Source organism: Pristiophorus japonicus, chromosome 1, assembly GCF_044704955.1.
Source record: "Pristiophorus japonicus isolate sPriJap1 chromosome 1, sPriJap1.hap1, whole genome shotgun sequence".
NCBI classification, from domain to species: domain Eukaryota; kingdom Metazoa; phylum Chordata; class Chondrichthyes; family Pristiophoridae; genus Pristiophorus; species Pristiophorus japonicus.
Window position 1 is genome coordinate 312999756 of NC_091977.1, and position 17988 is coordinate 313017743.

Sequence of the window (17988 nt, forward strand, 5' to 3'; positions counted from 1 at the left end):
TTAACAGAATAAACAACGGGGGGGTATGTCAATCAAGGATGCAGTCCGATGAAGCTTTAACTTGGTAAAAAGTTCAGAAACTTTTCGTATCATTTTTTTTTCTCAAAAAAAAGTTCAAAATTCGTCACCGTCTGCTCTGCTCGCTAAGGCTCCGGGTTCCAGGTTGAGGGAGAAACAGTCACACCTATATGACAACTTTTAAATTTTAATTTTTTTTTACGAAATTGTACTTTCACTATCCCACTATTTTCTGTGCTTCTCGTCCTTATCTCCACTTTTACTGGGGTTTTCGCCCGTGTGGTTGTTGGGAGTATTGTTCATGTACATTTTATCCATGGCTTTGAGTGCTTCGGTGAGATAGTTCTGCAAGGCGGTCATGGCAGCGCATAGAGCCGGGCTCCCGAAGCCGTGTGTGATGAGACTGAAGTGAGTGAGGCAGCTCTGAATGCCAGGCTCCAGGATCGGGGCTGGCCGAGAATTCCCCAACGGAGATCGGTCCTGAGTCAGCAAGTCTGTAAACTCTTTGCAGATTTGTCTGAAAATTAAGATAACAAGTTGTAATGTTTAAGCTGCTGCACATCTCCAGGGGGGGGTACTTGTATTCAGCGTTTTTTTTGGAACTGTGCTCAAGTTAACTTCCGGAAGCACTCCGCCCTTCCTCGCTGGTAAACATGGCACATGTACATAGTTAACAAGTGGCTCAATGGAAGCTCACCTTTAAAACGGCCCTGGATCATTTACCAATGCTTTATGAATACATTTTTGCCCTGGATAATAATGGACAGCTCTTCTATATCCTTTATTGAAGAGATTCGATCAGGTTTTCACTACACTTTGTAGAAGACACATTTGTGATGTTGCCTCTCGCTCTCGAGTGGATATATGACAGGGTATTGTCTTAAATGAATATAGATTAACACAAAATCCATTCCGACCATTTGTACGAATTCATCATAACCAAATAAGTTTCTTTCCAAATTCCTGATAATTAAATTTTAAGTTGGAACATCCTATCGCCTGCATATTCTGACAAGGGTTGTCAGCATTCTGTGCCCTTTCCCAATCTATAGAAACTACATTTTAGACTTACAATAAAAAAACATGTGTAACATTATGCCCACGATTCTGTTGCACAACACACCCCAATACGTCAAAGTGCATTCCAAATTAGATTAAAAGTGAATGTAATTGTGCGACAATCTAGTTATTCACTTAGCACTTTCGGTGCAGTCAGAACTAATCTTTGTTCCCGTTGTGGGGTTCTGTTATACTGTGTAAAAATAGCAATTTGGTACATTAAATTCAAATTAAGATTTGGATTACAGAGGGGTGGTAACAAATATGTTCTTCACTAACACTCCACCCATAGAAAAATCAGAGTAATGAGGGTGTATAAAATAATCACTATGTATATGACCCAGCTCCTATCAAATGTCTGTGTGTATATGTTTGTGTATGTCTATCTGTATGTATGTATGTGTGTTTATGCCTGTCTGAATGTATGTGTGTATGTGAGTAGCTTTGTCGATAGCGCTGTGTGTTTATAATTCTGTTTGGAATTCTATTACATTTGGAGACTGAATCTATTTGGAAAGTCTATAGAACTATGTGAAATATATGTCTAAGTGTTTTGTGTTGCACCTTTTGAAAGAATACTTCTTTCAGTGGGAGTATAAGCATCGATACAAATTGCACCACCAATCTCCCAACGCTTATGCACCACAATGCCCTTCGGTGACATTTCAAATTCTTAATTAAAGGCTAGAAAACAACCTGGAAATTTCCCGCAACATTTCATCGCAAATAATTTACTTTTCACACATGTCTTTTCATCCAAGCAGTTCAGCTATACCCACTGCTGAATAATGTTTATTAACTGCTGGCAAAATATTAGGGCTTAAATAATCCACTCGAGGGGGAGAGGCAATATCACAAATGTATTTTCTATAAAGTGTAGTGAAAACCAGATCGGATCTGTTCAATAAAGTTGTTCTTAGCAGAGCTATGTGACCTCCCAAATGACGGTGTATTCTATCCTCTGACAGTGAAAGCATAGGACACCAATTGAGGCGGCGCTGCTATTGATAGCAGATTATAAAATTAATAATAATAATGACAATACAAGCACACAAGGTGTGAGTGCCCTGTATATGCTGTTATCGGCCACCGTTGCAGTTTACAGCTAAACTTTTACCATCTATCACATATTTCTAAGCACTTGTAAGAATCCAAATGGTCAATTTCCAGATATTCATGTTGTCCAATTTTGAGTCCAAGAACTCGCCCAATCACAACCCGAGCAGTTCCCGCACCCCCGTGTGCCATAATTTAATTGCAGAGCGGAAGACAGATGGGAAAAGAGTTCAATTGAAGTCTCCATTAAAAAGAAAGGACTCACTTTGTCGCGAGTAACATGTTTTTGCGTGTCACTTGTTCATTGGGGTCGGAATGTTGCCGGTTGACGTACTCAGCTATTGCTTTGGCTGGGAATTCTGTTTCGCAAACGTAACCAAAATCTCGGGCAAGATGTACAGCTTCACCTGGACAGAGAAATGAATGGCATGTGCAAAATGTAGATATATACATACATGTATGCGTAACGTTTTAAAGTCAAATTTTAAACCGCAATTGGTCTCGATGATGTTAAATTGATATAACAAGCAAACTAATGCCAGCAGCCATTCTCAAAATGTTTAATAGAATTGTGTGACATATTACATTTTAAGTATCTCAAAACCCATTTTATAGCCCTGTAAAAGATGGCTGCCTTTTTACTTGCATTATTGAAATTTGGTTGGAGCTATATATTAAGTCGATTAAATGTAACGACATGACAAGGAGGGTAGCTTGCTATATTGCTTGCAGGTTTGTTTAAAATGATCGCTTTACTATTGGAAGTGCCCAGCAGCAAAAATGGTAGTGTCTCTTTAAATATTTAGATTGTATTGCATGATAACTAACATCCGCATGCTGCACTCCGGGTTTCTTTCAGCATAATAATGTAAGAAATAGTTCAAAAGTACCCTGCTGGAACCCTCATACTACCATTTGTCACAAACTAAATATTTGAAGCATGCAATAAAAAAAAACTCGGAAAGCTTCAGTGAGTCATTTAACGACATTACGAGGAGCTAAGTAGTGAACTGGATAGAATATCAAATAAATTGACAATATCTCTTTTGTTGTCATGCATTCAGTACCAGTCTAAACCATGTCTATACAACATCCTCTTGCACTTAAGCCTGTGCTCCGTAAACCCCAATGCAACTAAGCAACAAAGCGTGTTGTAGTGTACAGTACAGCAATGGCCGTTGTTGCAATCTTTCACATGTTGGCTCATAAACATTATAAGGAAACATTATATCGGAATGGTTCCCAAGACCCAGACTGGCTTTAAGCAGCACTTTGTAAAAAGGCTGAGTTCTGTGGGTATGTTTGAACTTCTGCTGATTGTAAAAAGAACTGTTTGAAGATCAACCGCAGCAACCAGTTAACGAATATAAAAGCAACTCATTGACCAGGCAGAAATACAGCAAAACCCCATAGTTAAAGAAACACGGTTCAAACCAAATGTTCCTGTAGTTCAAATACAATGCACCACGAAGAACCAACATCGGAAACGGTTCGCAATTTTTTTTATCATTACAATTAACTGGTCGATATAATGTTAAATTAATACACAGTTTCCCAGTGTGTAAGTAATGCACAACTAAGCACTTTGCAAAAAGAAACAATCCTTGCAAAGAACAGACATATATTTGTCTGTTCCTCTTGATCGGCTAGAATACATCATTCGCTAGAACCCTGTCTTTTTGTTGATTTCAAAGCCTTTGGTTTTAATTTCCTGAACCAGTTGGGTTTTACTGCAGGGCTTCCTGCCATTAGCCAGCTCCGGAAGGACGCATGCGCCAATTAGTGCTTCAAAGGCACAGTCCAGTAACTCGTTTCCATAAAATGGACCAGATCATAAACAATAACAACAGGACACAGTCCAACAGCCTTCCCCTTAGAAATCCAACCGCTCACATTTATTAGCAAACCATCTACGCGTGAATCCACTCTTGGCTAATAATAACCCAGAACCATAATCAGATTAATGTAATGATTTTCTTTAAAATCCTTTCTCCGCAAGACCCTGACACACTGGGCCGTTCTCAACATAGTTGTGGCGATACTACAACCCTGACTCCGAACACAATGAGCATCAATTCTAAACAGATACAACAACCTATTTCACTCTTAGGCCAGTTTTAAGCCATTCATCGGAAAACTGAAATAAGTCAGAGGGGCTGGACTTTATTGCTTATTCTCTAATCAAATAACTTCAATAGCATTAGGATAATCCATTGATTGTCGCATTCTACAGATTAGGTAAATGAAGATTCTCCTGTACTGAACTTTCTTTCTGTAATGTCTACGTTGCATGATTTTTTTTCAACCCAATAATCTTGAAAACGATATTTAATTAATGAACACAACTGTGGCTTTGGGTTTCTCATTAGCACCCCATTCGTTTGAAGATTGTTTTAATCATTAGTAGCCAAAAGTACAAATCAATTCATCCACCCACCATCACAGCTCCCCTACCCCCACCCCCCACCAAAAAAAAACACAACAACGATTTTCAATCTTTCTGCATTCCCCACAACATGCAGCCCATCCTCTGGCTATATCTGGTCACGCTAGGCTATTTATACTCGTCCACAGATCTAATAACCCTGCCGAATGCTTAATGTATACACTAGGTGCCAGCCATTACAATGTTCAGTACAAAAGCAGACAGCACTGCGTTGCTTATCGCCACATTGAAGGGTTAACAAGCCGCAACGACTGTTGAATGCTGGTGCGGGTTACATAAGGGCACGTGGCTTTACAAAAAAACATTTCCCGCTCTTGTACAGTACTGGAAGCATCCCATGTTATTATTGTGCCTTTGTCTATACATGAGGCAATAAAGTTTACTTACCCTCAACAAGTGAGGTTAGCAGCGTAACATTCGCAGCTTTGCGTCTACCTGCTGGTAAATTTAATCCAATTTTGTCTAATTTTTCTCTTAATGACCTTCCTCCATTTTTAGATTTCGCCCTATTGAAAAAAGGGGGAGCGAAGCTCATGGTTAAATTGCAAATGTTTACACATCCTGTAACACGCGTTTTATAGATGTTGAATAATTCTAAAGTGTAGCGACTTTCACTACGGAAAATAACAAAAATGTTCATTTTGAGATTACAAAGCAATTTTCAAACGGAGTCGTGGTTCCACTATGGAATAAAAGTTACTCCGCTGTCTAATTCAAACCTTTAATCATTTGAAACGACTTTTTTAAATGCATTTGATTTTTGAATGAATTTGATTTTAATAGCTCGTACTTTCATCTGTACCATCTAAATTGTGAAGGCATTAAAATGTCCCATGGAAGGCTGTCTAATAAATATTTTATTTAACATTGTTAAGAATATACGTAATAAGTAGTTCTTATGAAAATATATAGTGCCCTTAATTTATGACAGTATTCAGTGTGTGTTTTTCAATCTATTGGCAGAGACCTTTGGTTAATCCAACGGAATATTCATATGTGTATAGAACTAAAAAAAATAGCAATCTGCGTTGCACGTGTTAACAACTCCGCCTAAAATGTGATAATTGCTCTTTAAGGGTTATGGGAAATAAAAACAATTAGCAAATGTCGAAAATTAATAATGGCAACATTACTAAAATAATATGAGAGTCGGATGTGTTGTAAAAAGGGAGTTTCACTGATATGTATGCTGTTCTACGTTTCTCTGAAGCGGAGCTGAGTAGGAGGGTACCCAACGCACTAGTAGCCCTCACCTCCTAAGCACTCCTCCCAGCAACGAGGCGTTGAGACACTCGGGCGGAGACAGGCGTCTCTGCACTTCCGCCACCGTCACCTTGTACTTTGATGTTGAACTGAGGAGGGAGAGGCGACCCGGAACTGAACAGAACACCTCGTTCGGGTTCGCAACCCCGCCAAAGAGCCCGTCCTTATTGAGTGAGATCGAGGTGACAGCCCCACTGTGAGACTTAGATAGGGACATGGGACCTGAAACAGAACCATCAGACAAATCAATAACCACCCCCTGAAGAGCACACCTCTGCCATTTCCATAAGCTAACATAAAAGGTCACTTCACAACTCTCTGCAGTTGTGGTCCCCACTAACCCAACAACGCCAACCTCTGTACAATATTTTTAAAAATTCAATTGGACCGATTCGGAGTGGATTTAATGAAAGAGTCGATAATAAAGCAAGGCCTTTGTCACATTATTGGGATGTATTATCATCATAAGCAGTATTCGCTGTGCACGCTAATGCAATCTGTCCTCTACACTGAATTGGACTTTAGATGGTGCATTTTAAAACTGAAATAAAATGGAATCTGATCATTTGAGCAAAATGCAGCACATTCAGATCGAATTGCAGCGTACACGTCTTTATTAATAATATTGTCTTTCCAAAGTTATGTAACTAACTATGCATTTTGCTGCCAAGACCAATTTTGAAACGTTATGTCGGTCAATATCACAGTAATGTCATTTCCATTGTGTAATAGAAAATGCTCCTGTGATCCAGTGCAACACAAATAGATGCCTTGTATTGCAAGTCAAGAGTAAACACATATTCTAATCTATTCCCGTCACCCCCTTAAACCCTAGCGTTGATTGCAATGTGCTTCATTTATTTTTGTATTTAAACTTATTTGATCAGACTAAATTGATGTCAATGCATTTGTTTTGCAATAGTATAAAAATTACAATAACTGGATGTGCTAGGTGATAATATTTTGTTTTATTCTCTTCTAATTCGATTGCGATGCATTCTGCATCTGCTCTTGCATCCTACAGCACTCAGCACGGGAGTAAAATACTCATTACTTCTGCCCACAAAACGGACGCACACATACCGGAACATCAACACGTCAACTCCTAGCCTCAATTTATCAGTTCATTGCAACAACGAAAAAACCGATGTGATTTACAGGAAATTAAAGCAGGCGTTTTCGCCAAGTAACCTTCATTTAGTCAATGGGTCACTCTAACTGTTCAGAAAAAAAGAGCGCACTTCGTTTAAAAAGTGAACCATTGTGTAACTCTGATCATCGGTGCAGAATTAGACCCTTTAAACACTGACTGGCTACATTTCCTCTTAACTCCAGAGACCCATCCAGTGCAGCTATGTGTATTTATCAACCATTCATTTTTATTATTGACTGACCGTCTAAAATGTAGGTTGGAGATTTTTGTCTCTGCATTGTTTCTATAAATATTACCATTTACATGTTTCCCCACAAAAAAAGCACCACGGCAGTGTAATCAAGTGCACTGCTTTGGGTTTTTCTTTATGCCACTGGAAATCTACTCTGGATCTTTGAAGACGTCGAGCTTCTAGTTCCGGATAGATCACTTGTGACATTAATAGCTCTGGGGAGGCTAATAGAGACAATAGGAGTTAAACGAACTCTTGAGATTACTAATAAAAGAGCCAATTATCATGTCGACGTGGAAAGAGCATCTCTTAAGATTTATCCCTTGCACATGTAATTTGACGTGACAAAACCTGGAGAAGCAGAAAGATGAAACTTAAGCCATTTAATCGTACGCTGCAGTTTTACGAATTAGTATGTTTACACGCACTACATATAACATAATATATATAGTATGTGTACACTTTAATTCGATATATATTTATATAATCAGAATCAAAACAATCCTGTAGCAACTTCACAATAAGCAACTCAGCAATGAAAGCAGGCAGATCTTTAGGATGGCTAAGCTAAGAATGCATATTTCCCAACCAAAGCTCCATAGAAATAAATACGTCTAAATGCACATGACTAACCAAACCCTCAAAAGCATGTAACGCCAATCGACAGTATAATTGCTTCTGCAAGTTCAGGCATTTGGTTTGATTTATATGCTCCCTAATTCCTTTGCTCATTAAAGGAGCACAACTGTAAGGAATTCCTTAAATCCACACCAACGTTCAGAGTCTGAGATGTACAGACAGGATATTTTGTGTGAGTCCCCTCACGGAAGCCAAAACAAGAAGCAGCTAAGGACTATCCTGCAAGCCATCATGGCTGTTTCTTAATTGTCTTCAGTCCCCAGTTTGACATTAGATGTTGCACACAATAAACTGGAGTAAAGCAGCCAAGATTTGCTGGGCTGTGTACCGCCTGTACAAACATGTTTGTTGAGAAGCAAAAGAAGAACTTGCCTTTCTTAATGACGGTATGGTCCTGGATGTTAATACCTTGGTCATCAATATGCTGAAATGGAATTTTTCAAAAAATAGTACCGTAAACTTGTGGAAATAAAGACTGCAGACCATATTTAGCATGGCAGGAATTGCGTGAAACCAAGCCACGTTAGAAGTTGCAACAATCCACACAGAGCCTGGGCCATTCTTCTGAACAAAAATGATAATACAGTGCTATAACAACAAAATGATAATTCCCGTTCTTTGTTCAACATTTGCATAAGGCAGAACACGATTTTAATATTTTTTTTTAAATTGCGTTTGATGGAACAACGGAAGTAGTGAGATTTGTTTATTTGATCATTTCTCTGTGTAAGATAAAATATATCTGTGTGTGTGTGTGTGTGTTGGGGGTAGTAAATTGTTCTGATGACCATCCCCTAGCAGGTTCCTTTCTGAAATGCATTTTGTCCTCAGCTTTTACTTGCTACTGGAATCATTAAGTGAGACCAAGTCTGTTCATCCCAATACCGACATGCAATACAGCGTCGGAATATGTTCGCCTATTTGACACGAATTCTACTGAGACTGAACGATTGGCAATCAGTGCAGAACAGCCAGTTCATTTACAAATAACACTCACTTCCAAAGCGCCGCTGCAATATCAGCGACCGATCTAACATCATTTATTCAGCTTTGATTTTTTTCCTTATTATTATTTATTACTATTATACTCTCCATCTATAATCAACACTAGTTTCCCGGTACATTATTGGTAGATTCTCCCTTAGCATTTCCTCTCAAAATGTGGTTCAACCATTCACGCGCAACTTGCCCCAAGTGATTTTTGATTTTGAAGTCAGGTTAGTTTTGAATCAGTTGTTAAAATTAATGTTGGCACTCCGTCCACATCAGCCATCCATTTAAAACGATCAAGAACGTTACTGAACCTATCGAGATTTTGATTTGTTTTGTTAAACTAAAAGCCGTTTTGTATAAAAGGTTTATAATCTGGGAGACTATATACTTTAAAAGTGATGTAAAAGAATATTCCACCCCCACCCCCGATAATCGTGGCTAAAGGCGCTAAACATCCGTTTTGCTCCCAACACCACAAAGATATACACAATTGGCAGCACTTTGACAATCTGAACAATTGACACCCGGGTGTTAAAGAGGCTTCATAATAATAATTACATTCCAAAGCCAGATCGGCAGGCTCTCCCACATTGAAATACAAACATTGAACAAATAATTCACGAAGGTAGGGACTTTTTTTAATTCCGGTATCACACAAATACAGTCGCACCAAAATAAGCTGAACCATTTAGACTTATTTTTTTTTTCTCTTCTTCTTTCTATAACACCTTTTTTTGTCAGCAGATTATGCCTTTGTTGTTAAAAATTCTCCCAGAGTAGTGGAGACGCATATCGTACAGTTAAGGCTGTATTTGTAAGCTTGTTTACAGCAGATTTTTTGTGTGTGTTAAAGAGCCAGTCACATTTAAGTAAAGTATAGCCGCAGGTATTAAGTGGAATGTTGAACAGCTTTCAGTCGCTCTAAGCATTCATAATGAGTATTTGTTTGGAAATGAATGCATGACGGTTCCTTGTTTATGAATATTTTACGAGAGCTCTAAAATCGGCATTTTTTTTAACGAAATTAGAAGTAGTGTTTCGAAAAAGCATAGCTTCAACTCAGCCGACCAGGCTGTTTCACATTCTGGATTAATATGCATCTTTTGTTTGCAAGATAAGTAATATTGTACTGGTCATTGTTTCAGATTATTGCTGAAGGAAGGAGTTCGTATTATAATATAGTATAAAAACACAATTCTCCTCTACACTGAAAAAATGGACAATTTAACACAATGCAAGCACATGTCTTTTGTATTTTTACAACCTCGGAACTGTAACTCCACAATGAGCACGAGCATTAAAAGCAGCTTTCGTAACTCGGTACAGCTAATAAAACACACCTTTTCTCTGGGGTGAGAGGGAATTAAAGTATCCACAGAATTATTTAAAAAAAATAATTCCCGACTTTCGAGCACTCCAGAAAGTACGGATTTAAATAAATCTGCTCTGCCAATTTGAAATATTGAATAAAACACCGAGTAATTCAATGTGCTCTGGTGGGACCTGATTATTTAGTAAAATGCAATTTTAAAAAAACACGAATATTAAAGTTAATGAATTGAGGACCATAAAATATCTATTTCTAGCCATATAAAAGAGGAATCCGTTAGCATTTAATATAAAACACTAAAACGTGTGTCAGCTTTTATTTTAAACTAATACATGTTTTGACTTGTGCTGCCTTATTGTCAATAAACAGATCCAACGGCTATCGCATATGTGTTTGCTTGTCGATTTTATTATTAAAATCTTAAGTAAACCAAACGTTCACGTAAAGCACATTTTGTACAGAAAAAAACAGCCCCTCTGATTAGAAAACGCTTCCTTAAAACTGCAAAAAAGAAAGCAATAATATAAAATAACGCATTCCAAAGGGTTGCAATGAGCTACCTGTACATCCTCGATGGCGTGAGCGATGCTATGGATGGGCAACGAGTCCCCCAGCCCGGAATCGAGTCCGTGGGTGCTGTGCAGCAGGACCTCGGGCCGCCGGTACTCCCTGCGCGGGTCCAGGCCGGCGAGCTGTGGCAGCCCGCGGTGCTGGTGCAGGATCCCCGCTTCCTGGTTCTGTCTCTGCGGCCAGGTCGGGTGTTGCGGCTGCGACTGCGGGTGCAGTGAGTTCAGCGAGTAGGGGTCGTTCACATGGGAATAAGGGTCCTGCGACTGCGGGTAGATGGGCTGGTACGGAGGAGGAAAGTAGGGTGGCTGGAAGTCCGTGTTAGGGGTGTGAGAGAGCGGCGGGGCGGTCGGATATGGAGACTGGCTGACTGTCCCTAACTGGGGCAACCGTGGAGTCCCATTGCTGGTCCCATCGTGCCGATCCTGCAATGAAATCAGACATTAAAAGTTGCATTAAAAATAAAAAATAAAACACATTACATTTTCGTTGTGGCGGCGTGGTTTGCAATCATAAGTTTTTTTTAAAAAAGCAATACATGTAAAGCATCACGAGGGGAGAATTGAGCAAAAATATTATTCTCATAGGAGGAATGCTAGGGTTTCAATATCGAAAGTGCTACCAGTTTGGGGGGGGGGGGGTGATTTAAATCTAGTGCCATCTCACTGTAACTCACCATCGCCGAGAAACTGTGCACTAACATCTGCGGACAGTCTGATCTGAGCTCGTCAGGGGGAAAAAAGAGAGAGACCTAGAGTGGAAAATTGGAAAAAAACAGTCCAGTACTATACAACTACAACACAAGCACAACGCCGGGGAGTCACATGCAGGAGCAAGGCAGCAGAATCCATCAGAACTTGAAAAATGTCTTCATTGGGAACAACACACCAACAAAAAATATCAGAATTGTGGCTAGTTTCAGGGCGTCGCGTCGATAAGATTTTTCAAACTTTTTTTTCTCTCTCCCTCCTTTCTCCTCTAACGGCGAGCCACAGCTTCAACTCCGCACATAATAGCAGATATTCATGACTATTAATATTACACGAATACTTAATAAGGGAAGAATGGTCGGAAATCGAGCGTGAAGCGAGGAAGCAACTAGAGGCTGTGTCTGTTATAAATGACGTCCATTGAATAAAGAATCAGTGTATCTAATCACAGAGAGAGAGAGAGAGAAGAGGGGGACACATTGCTGGGTCTGACGAATCACAGGGAAGAGGAGAACATTTTAAAGTGATCGAGGGCATGCGAAAGTGAGGGAGAGAGGGAGAGAGGGGGAGGAAAGAAGGGATGGAGAGAGACAGCGACAGAGAGAGAGAGAGAGAAAGAATGGAACGGGAGAAAAGAAAGAGAGAGTGACATGGGAAGGAATTTGCACCTCGTTATCATGCGAAAATCCGGAAAATGCCAACGGCATGTCGGCGGCCACTCGTTTCCTGGCTGGGGAGAGGCTACCTGTGCTCTCAGCTCGCTTCCTTTTCAGATCTTTTCCCGGAGCCGTGCGCTGCCCTGATCCTGGGTCACTAGTAGCCTGATCCATCGTGCAATGGGTTAAAAGTTAAGAGACAGAGGGAGCGACAGAGACACTATGGAGTCTCCAAAGCCCTCATTCGTTTTCACGCACTTTTACGCAAGCTGCTCCCTACTGAGATCCTAAAAAACAGCACTTTTGTCTAAACTCAGCTCGAAGCCAGTTCCAAATAAACGGATTTCAGCTTTGATCGTTAACTTTCTTCGCCAGAAGATCGCGCCGATCCTTCATACTTTTCTCTGCTTTCTTTCTTTAAAAAATAAACCTCAAGTTCCAGGAAAAAGTGAAACTAAAGGGCTGCTTGGTTTAGCCCGTAGAGTGAGCTGTCTTCTAGCCTGCTGTACAAACCCGTTTGACTGGCTGTACAACTCCAAAACAACTCCCCAAATATTACCTAGCAAGGTCTGCAGATCAACTTTCTCAATCCGGGCACAGCCACGGCCTTTAGCCGTAACCATCAAATGTCTGCTGCCATTTCCACATACATTACACAAACCCTTTCATCAGAACAGCAACACAATTTTGTGCAGATTTCAATGTTTCAATGGGCGGTTGTTGGGGGTTGGGAGGGAACGAACGTTTATTAACAAATGTAGACAAATACAAATTTTAGTTGATGGCAATTCATTCGAGTTTACTACATTAAAAAATGCACTTCCTCCAGTGTGCGGATCAAAGTTTTACTTTGTCACGGTGCTTTATGACAATAGCACAGGAAACATAACATTTTACAGCATTGTTTTTGCCCTCACAAACGTCGCCAGCATACGGCCCTTTTTAAGATTTTTTTAAAAAATCTATAAATGAACGTTTGTAGTCAGATTTCTCAAATAGATAAAATCTCAGATTTGTTTTAATCTAATGGACATATGTCTTAAATCTCGTTTCCTGTATTGTTTACAAACGTGTACTACTGACAAACAATGGAGACTTAGGTATACATACTGCAACCGGGCTTTGGATTATTTTGCAATATTATTAAGCCGAATATCCGAATACTTCCATTTTTTTAAATCGTATTGCATTCTGTATAGAATAGATATTATTTGTGGAAGCATGCTTAATGCTGTTTTTTAAAAAAACTTTGCAATATTCGGTTTAAATGGGAGGTGATGCATAGATGTTCTTTCACTCGACGGTGCATTGAAAACTGCATTTTGTTTTTTTAAAGCTAATGTAAAATTGCTTACCTCACACTCCTCATATTTGATATTGTCCGCTAATTTCCACAGCATTCTCATGGATTGGTGTAAAAGTGGCTGACTGGATGTCTCAGTGAGCGGACAGTCCTGTACAGAGAGTGTGTGTTGGTTTAGAGCTCTGTATGTGCTCTGAGATCTCCCTCTAATGGTCGATCGAGTTCCCTCTCAGCTCTTTAGTAACTCGCTAATAACAGCCCAATTAGCATATGAACGCCAGCCAAACATTCATTCAACCACATTACTGCTCCAATGGACACAGGTAAAGAGCTTGCCCTACCGGCTGGCAACGGACGTCAACATAAATACATTGGAGGTGGACAGCGGCTTATAAATGCACATTGAGCCATTTGTAGAATTGAATTGGAGCCCCAAATAGTTAAATTTTTCCTTACCTGCCTATGCACAGAATACAAGTATAGTATTTTCTTTCCTGACTTAACTCTTTCCCCAACAGATATAATGATGATGATACACTGTTTAGTTTTTACTTGATTATGCTTTCCCAAGAGGCTAATAATCTTATTGAAACACGGAGCTTAATTGTTTAAAGTACTGTGTAATGTTTTACTTTATAAGAGGAATTGCACCTGATGACGTGCACTTTAATTTTTCATCACGTTAAGTGGTGTCCCCACAATAGTAATACATATATATTTACATATAGTTATTTACAACAGCTATTCATTTCATATTCCTCTGTGTATCAAGCACCCAACCTCCTTCCATGTGGCCCTCTAATAAGAAGTGTATTTAATATTAACCCATTTGACAATGGATGTAGTTGAATAGATTCCAAACTGATAGCGATTTCATTGCTTTTGCTAATATTTTTCTCAAAGCATATCCCCAGGAAAATTCAGATAGAGCGGGTAGAGAAAGGCACTTTTATCATTATTTATGCAATTTATTTCTAGGAGATTTTAAAGCTTATGGCAAAATCCAGTGGTGCTAAAATGCATTATTAATCAAATTCTTTCGGTGGCTATGTCTTCTATCGCATCCCTGTGAAATAGAAGGTGTGCTAAGGAGAACTTCTTTCGGAATTGCCCTCTCTTTGATATTTCGCGGCTTTAAATAACAAGCGAGTAAAGTGTTGGTTTGCTGCCATTGAGGTGGAAATCATGTTTGTCATGTAGCTACTCAATGCCATGCATAAACAGTGACTTAAAAGCAAACTACTTCGACCTAGCGCCGTCTTTCAAACCATTTCACTATGCTTTACATAAAAGTTATTATCATAATAAATAGCTAATTGACTTTGAATTATGAATTGAGACACAAGGTTATACGTGGTCTTTCATTCAAGGTGACAACGTGTGTAAGGGTGACTCTCAGCACAGGTAATCTGTGTGACCAGATCTAGGCGTCGTCCTCAGCTAATCTTCATTACCATTTTTGGTGGAGCTCTAGAACAAAGGTGTCATCAGAGCCTATTGTCTTTAATTAGAAGACCCGAGATATCAACCGGTTCAGAACACTTCGCTCCGAAAGGCCAAATCCTTTGAAACACGATGAAAAATAATTTCGATCTTCACCATGCGTGGGAGTCACAGTGAGCATTGCGGCTAAAATGAGGTGAAAGTTTTTTGCTTATACCCGGATTTTAAAAAAAATGTAACTACCTGTCCATGTAGATATATAACAAACACACACATACACACACACACACACTTAGTGTATGTCTTTTCTAATAGTTTTTGTTCTCCTATGGCACTTGCACACAGCAGTATTTTTAGCTTTTAAAAATGATTGATTTTATTCACTTGCTCACTTTCAACTGTTAAGTGTTTATTCATAACAAGCCGTTCGCATGAAGTGTGATTTGTCATTTTCAGGTTAACAGTTGAAGAGGAAACAGCCGCTCAAAATGTAATGCTCCGAATTTCAGCAGATAAAGATTTTATATGACCATTGAATTAAAGCAAAGGCACGAGTGAAATTATAGTTTTTTTCTATTTTATCAATGAGCAAACGCATATTAATTTAAAGAATAGGTATTTGCTAGGCTTACGTTATTTTTCCCAAATAATATTATATTGGCCTGTAAATTACTGTAAATGTGTTAGTTTCTTGTAAAAGTCATTTAAATTTTAATGCATTCATTCCTTTACTGTCAGATTTGTTGTGGAGTACATGCAAGTATTTGGTCTGTTTCAGAATGATTTATAAAATTAACCTTTAATTGACTGGTATATCAAACTGCGATGAATAATTAAAATGTGTGTTAATGTGGAGTGGAAACTATTTTTGACAGAACAGATTGAAATACTATTTTCAAATCTCGTATTTGTAAAACAATCTGTGAAGAGCCTAAACCTGTGAAATGCATTCGAACTCCAACGCCTCCCCAATTTGCACTTTAAAAAAATTAAATGTCACTTGTAGCCATAACGAGGCTCACGTCGTTTAAAAAAATACCAGCGATTTAATATAGGGAGGGAAATATTCGCATATGATTATTCAGTTTAAAAACGTTTTTATTGTACTGGGTTAAAATAAATGCAGATACCCCTTTAAATTGTGCGAAGGTGGAGAAACAGGATTACATGCAATAAAGTCTCCTTCCTAATTTAAAAACATTGCTCACCAGATCGGCCTTTTCAGAATAGGGAAGAAAATCACTTCCCAGAGCACCTGTTGCAGTTTACATTGACTATTAAGTCAAAGTGCAAATGCGTAGAAATGTAGATTAAAAATGTAAACATTTGCCACACATTTTAACTTGATGCACAGATGAAGGGATATTTGAATCGCCAATTACCCTATTTTTACCCATTGCTCGCACCTGGCCTATACCGCGCGTGTTCCTTGGACATTATGACAAATTTTCGTTCGGTGGTGGAAATATTAAAGAAAATATAGATAAATATCTTACAATGCGGCAAATACGTGTATTTTAATATTGCTGTCAATGTGTTTACTTTCTGGAAAAGTGGATTTCATTATATTCTAAGGTTGTAAATGCCTATGTTAATAATCAGTATTTACAAGCATTTTCTTAGATACAGCTCTTTTCGTTTCAGTTGAGACAGAATACCCCTTATCACTTCATAAGAACTTATACAACTACATGTCAGTGTGTCCTCCTTCTTACCCCTCTGGAAATTATTAATTACTGTAAAGTTAGAAACTTATTACACCTAACTCCAACTTTCAAAACTCAATCAAATCTTTGGGAAATTAGAGATAACATAACTCTGCAATGCAAAACTGGAAGCATTACCACACTGTTTCATAGTGTCCTTAAATCTAATTTTGAGAAAATCTAGGGAAACATGAAGCAGTGTAATTAGGGTATAAGATTTGTATGGAGTTAACAGCACATAGGTTTTACAGAAATATTTATGTAACTATACACGATTGGTTTCTCACAAAGTTATATGCTTCAAATGTTTGACGTAGATATTAAATATATTTACAGGTTGATGCTGCTTTAATATTCATATAAATGTAATCGGTTGTCAAGTAGACTTTCCAATTAACTTGAATCAAATCATGTATTTTTTTTTTTGAATAGTTAGTCTGCAGACACACATCCAATTATTAACATGTATAGTATTTAAAAGATAAATCTGAGAAAAGGAAATTGAAATTCAATGTTTTTGAACTTTTCTTGCAAAGGCGTTATAGTTGGCCAATACTACCAATATTGTACTATGTAACTACAAGACAAATGAAACAGTCGCAATGTTAATGTAGACGTTAAACTTTCTTGTTTTTAATCTCATTGTGATTGGCCCCCAGTTAAGAGAAGTTGTAATATGGCGATGATCACAGTGGGATGCTTTCGATATGTCTGGAGTACTGCGCCGATAGAAAGCTGACTACAAATTCAATTCCAAACACCGAATTAATCACAGAAGAAAGAAAGGTAAAAAGTTTTACGGCGTATATATAAAGTAAGCTTTTCTACAGTCCATTGAAACATGACCATGCATTTTAAACCAAGACGAGTTTTATGTGCACCAGCGCTGTTCGGGATGTTTAAACTTCCCTTTTATTCAACTGCAAACTACATATAATTTGTGTCACTTGTGTCATTCAGGTAAGTACGATTGCAAGTACTTGTAGAAAGTTTGGGCTCAAGGACTTCTACTACAATTCGTAATTCTTTCTCCCAATTCCTGGGATTTATCAATGATAAGCATACACATAATAAAACATTAGGCACCAGTTAAAGGGCAACTTTCAGCAGCTAGTGGAACAAAGGTAATAATGTTGAAGGAGTGTAGTTACTGGAGAAGTTCGCCTACCTGCCAGTCCCCCATTTTGCCCAGTATTGACATATCGCCTGGAGTTGTCCGTAGTGTCGTCAAAAGATCTGCGAGCTGTTGAGTAATTTCTCCTTTTACCTCTAAAGGATCATCTCACCTGGTCATAAAGTGCTGGGTGCCACCTGCCCGCGCCTGCGTACTCGTCAGGAATGTCAGTACCTCGCAGCTCCAAAAAATAGCCTGTCTCAGCACAGATGGATTTACAGCAGTCATGTACCTCTGCAG

General features: G+C 38.7%; 1 protein-coding gene across 4 annotated transcripts; it reads right to left on the bottom strand.

Annotated features, from left to right (window-relative positions):
* Nucleotides 1–243: 243 nt before the first annotated feature.
* Nucleotides 244–17775, bottom strand: tfap2a (transcription factor AP-2 alpha). 4 transcript variants are annotated; one of them, XM_070873495.1, is made up of 8 exons: nt 12135–12296; nt 11433–11507; nt 10750–11181; nt 8239–8290; nt 5833–6064; nt 4967–5085; nt 2399–2540; nt 244–535 (listed from the first exon to the last, which is right to left on the bottom strand). In XM_070873495.1, the coding sequence occupies exons 1-8, from the start codon at nt 12294–12296 to the stop codon at nt 244–246; spliced, it is 1506 nt and encodes a 501-aa protein (XP_070729596.1). The 4 variants fall into 4 exon arrangements, with proteins under 4 accessions (XP_070729596.1, XP_070729700.1, XP_070729621.1 ...); XM_070873599.1 differs by lacking the exons at nt 11433–11507; nt 12135–12296 and adding an exon at nt 17743–17775; XM_070873520.1 differs by lacking the exons at nt 11433–11507; nt 12135–12296 and adding an exon at nt 13478–13528.
* Between the last annotated feature and the right edge of the window lie 213 nt (nt 17776–17988).

What these genes read in the sequence shown, in the direction of transcription:
- tfap2a (XM_070873495.1), bottom strand. Translation starts at nt 12,296, where the DNA reads ATGGATCAGGCTACTAGTGACCCAGGATCAGGGCAGCGCACGGCTCCG. An exon ending in GATTTTCGCATGATAACGAG is followed by an intron (nt 11,508 to 12,134) that starts GTGCAAATTCCT and finishes TTTCCACTCTAG; the next exon opens with GTCTCTCTCTTTTTTCCCCC. An exon ending in CCATACCGTCATTAAGAAAG is followed by an intron (nt 6,065 to 8,238) that starts GCAAGTTCTTCT and finishes GTTCTGTTTCAG; the next exon opens with GTCCCATGTCCCTATCTAAG.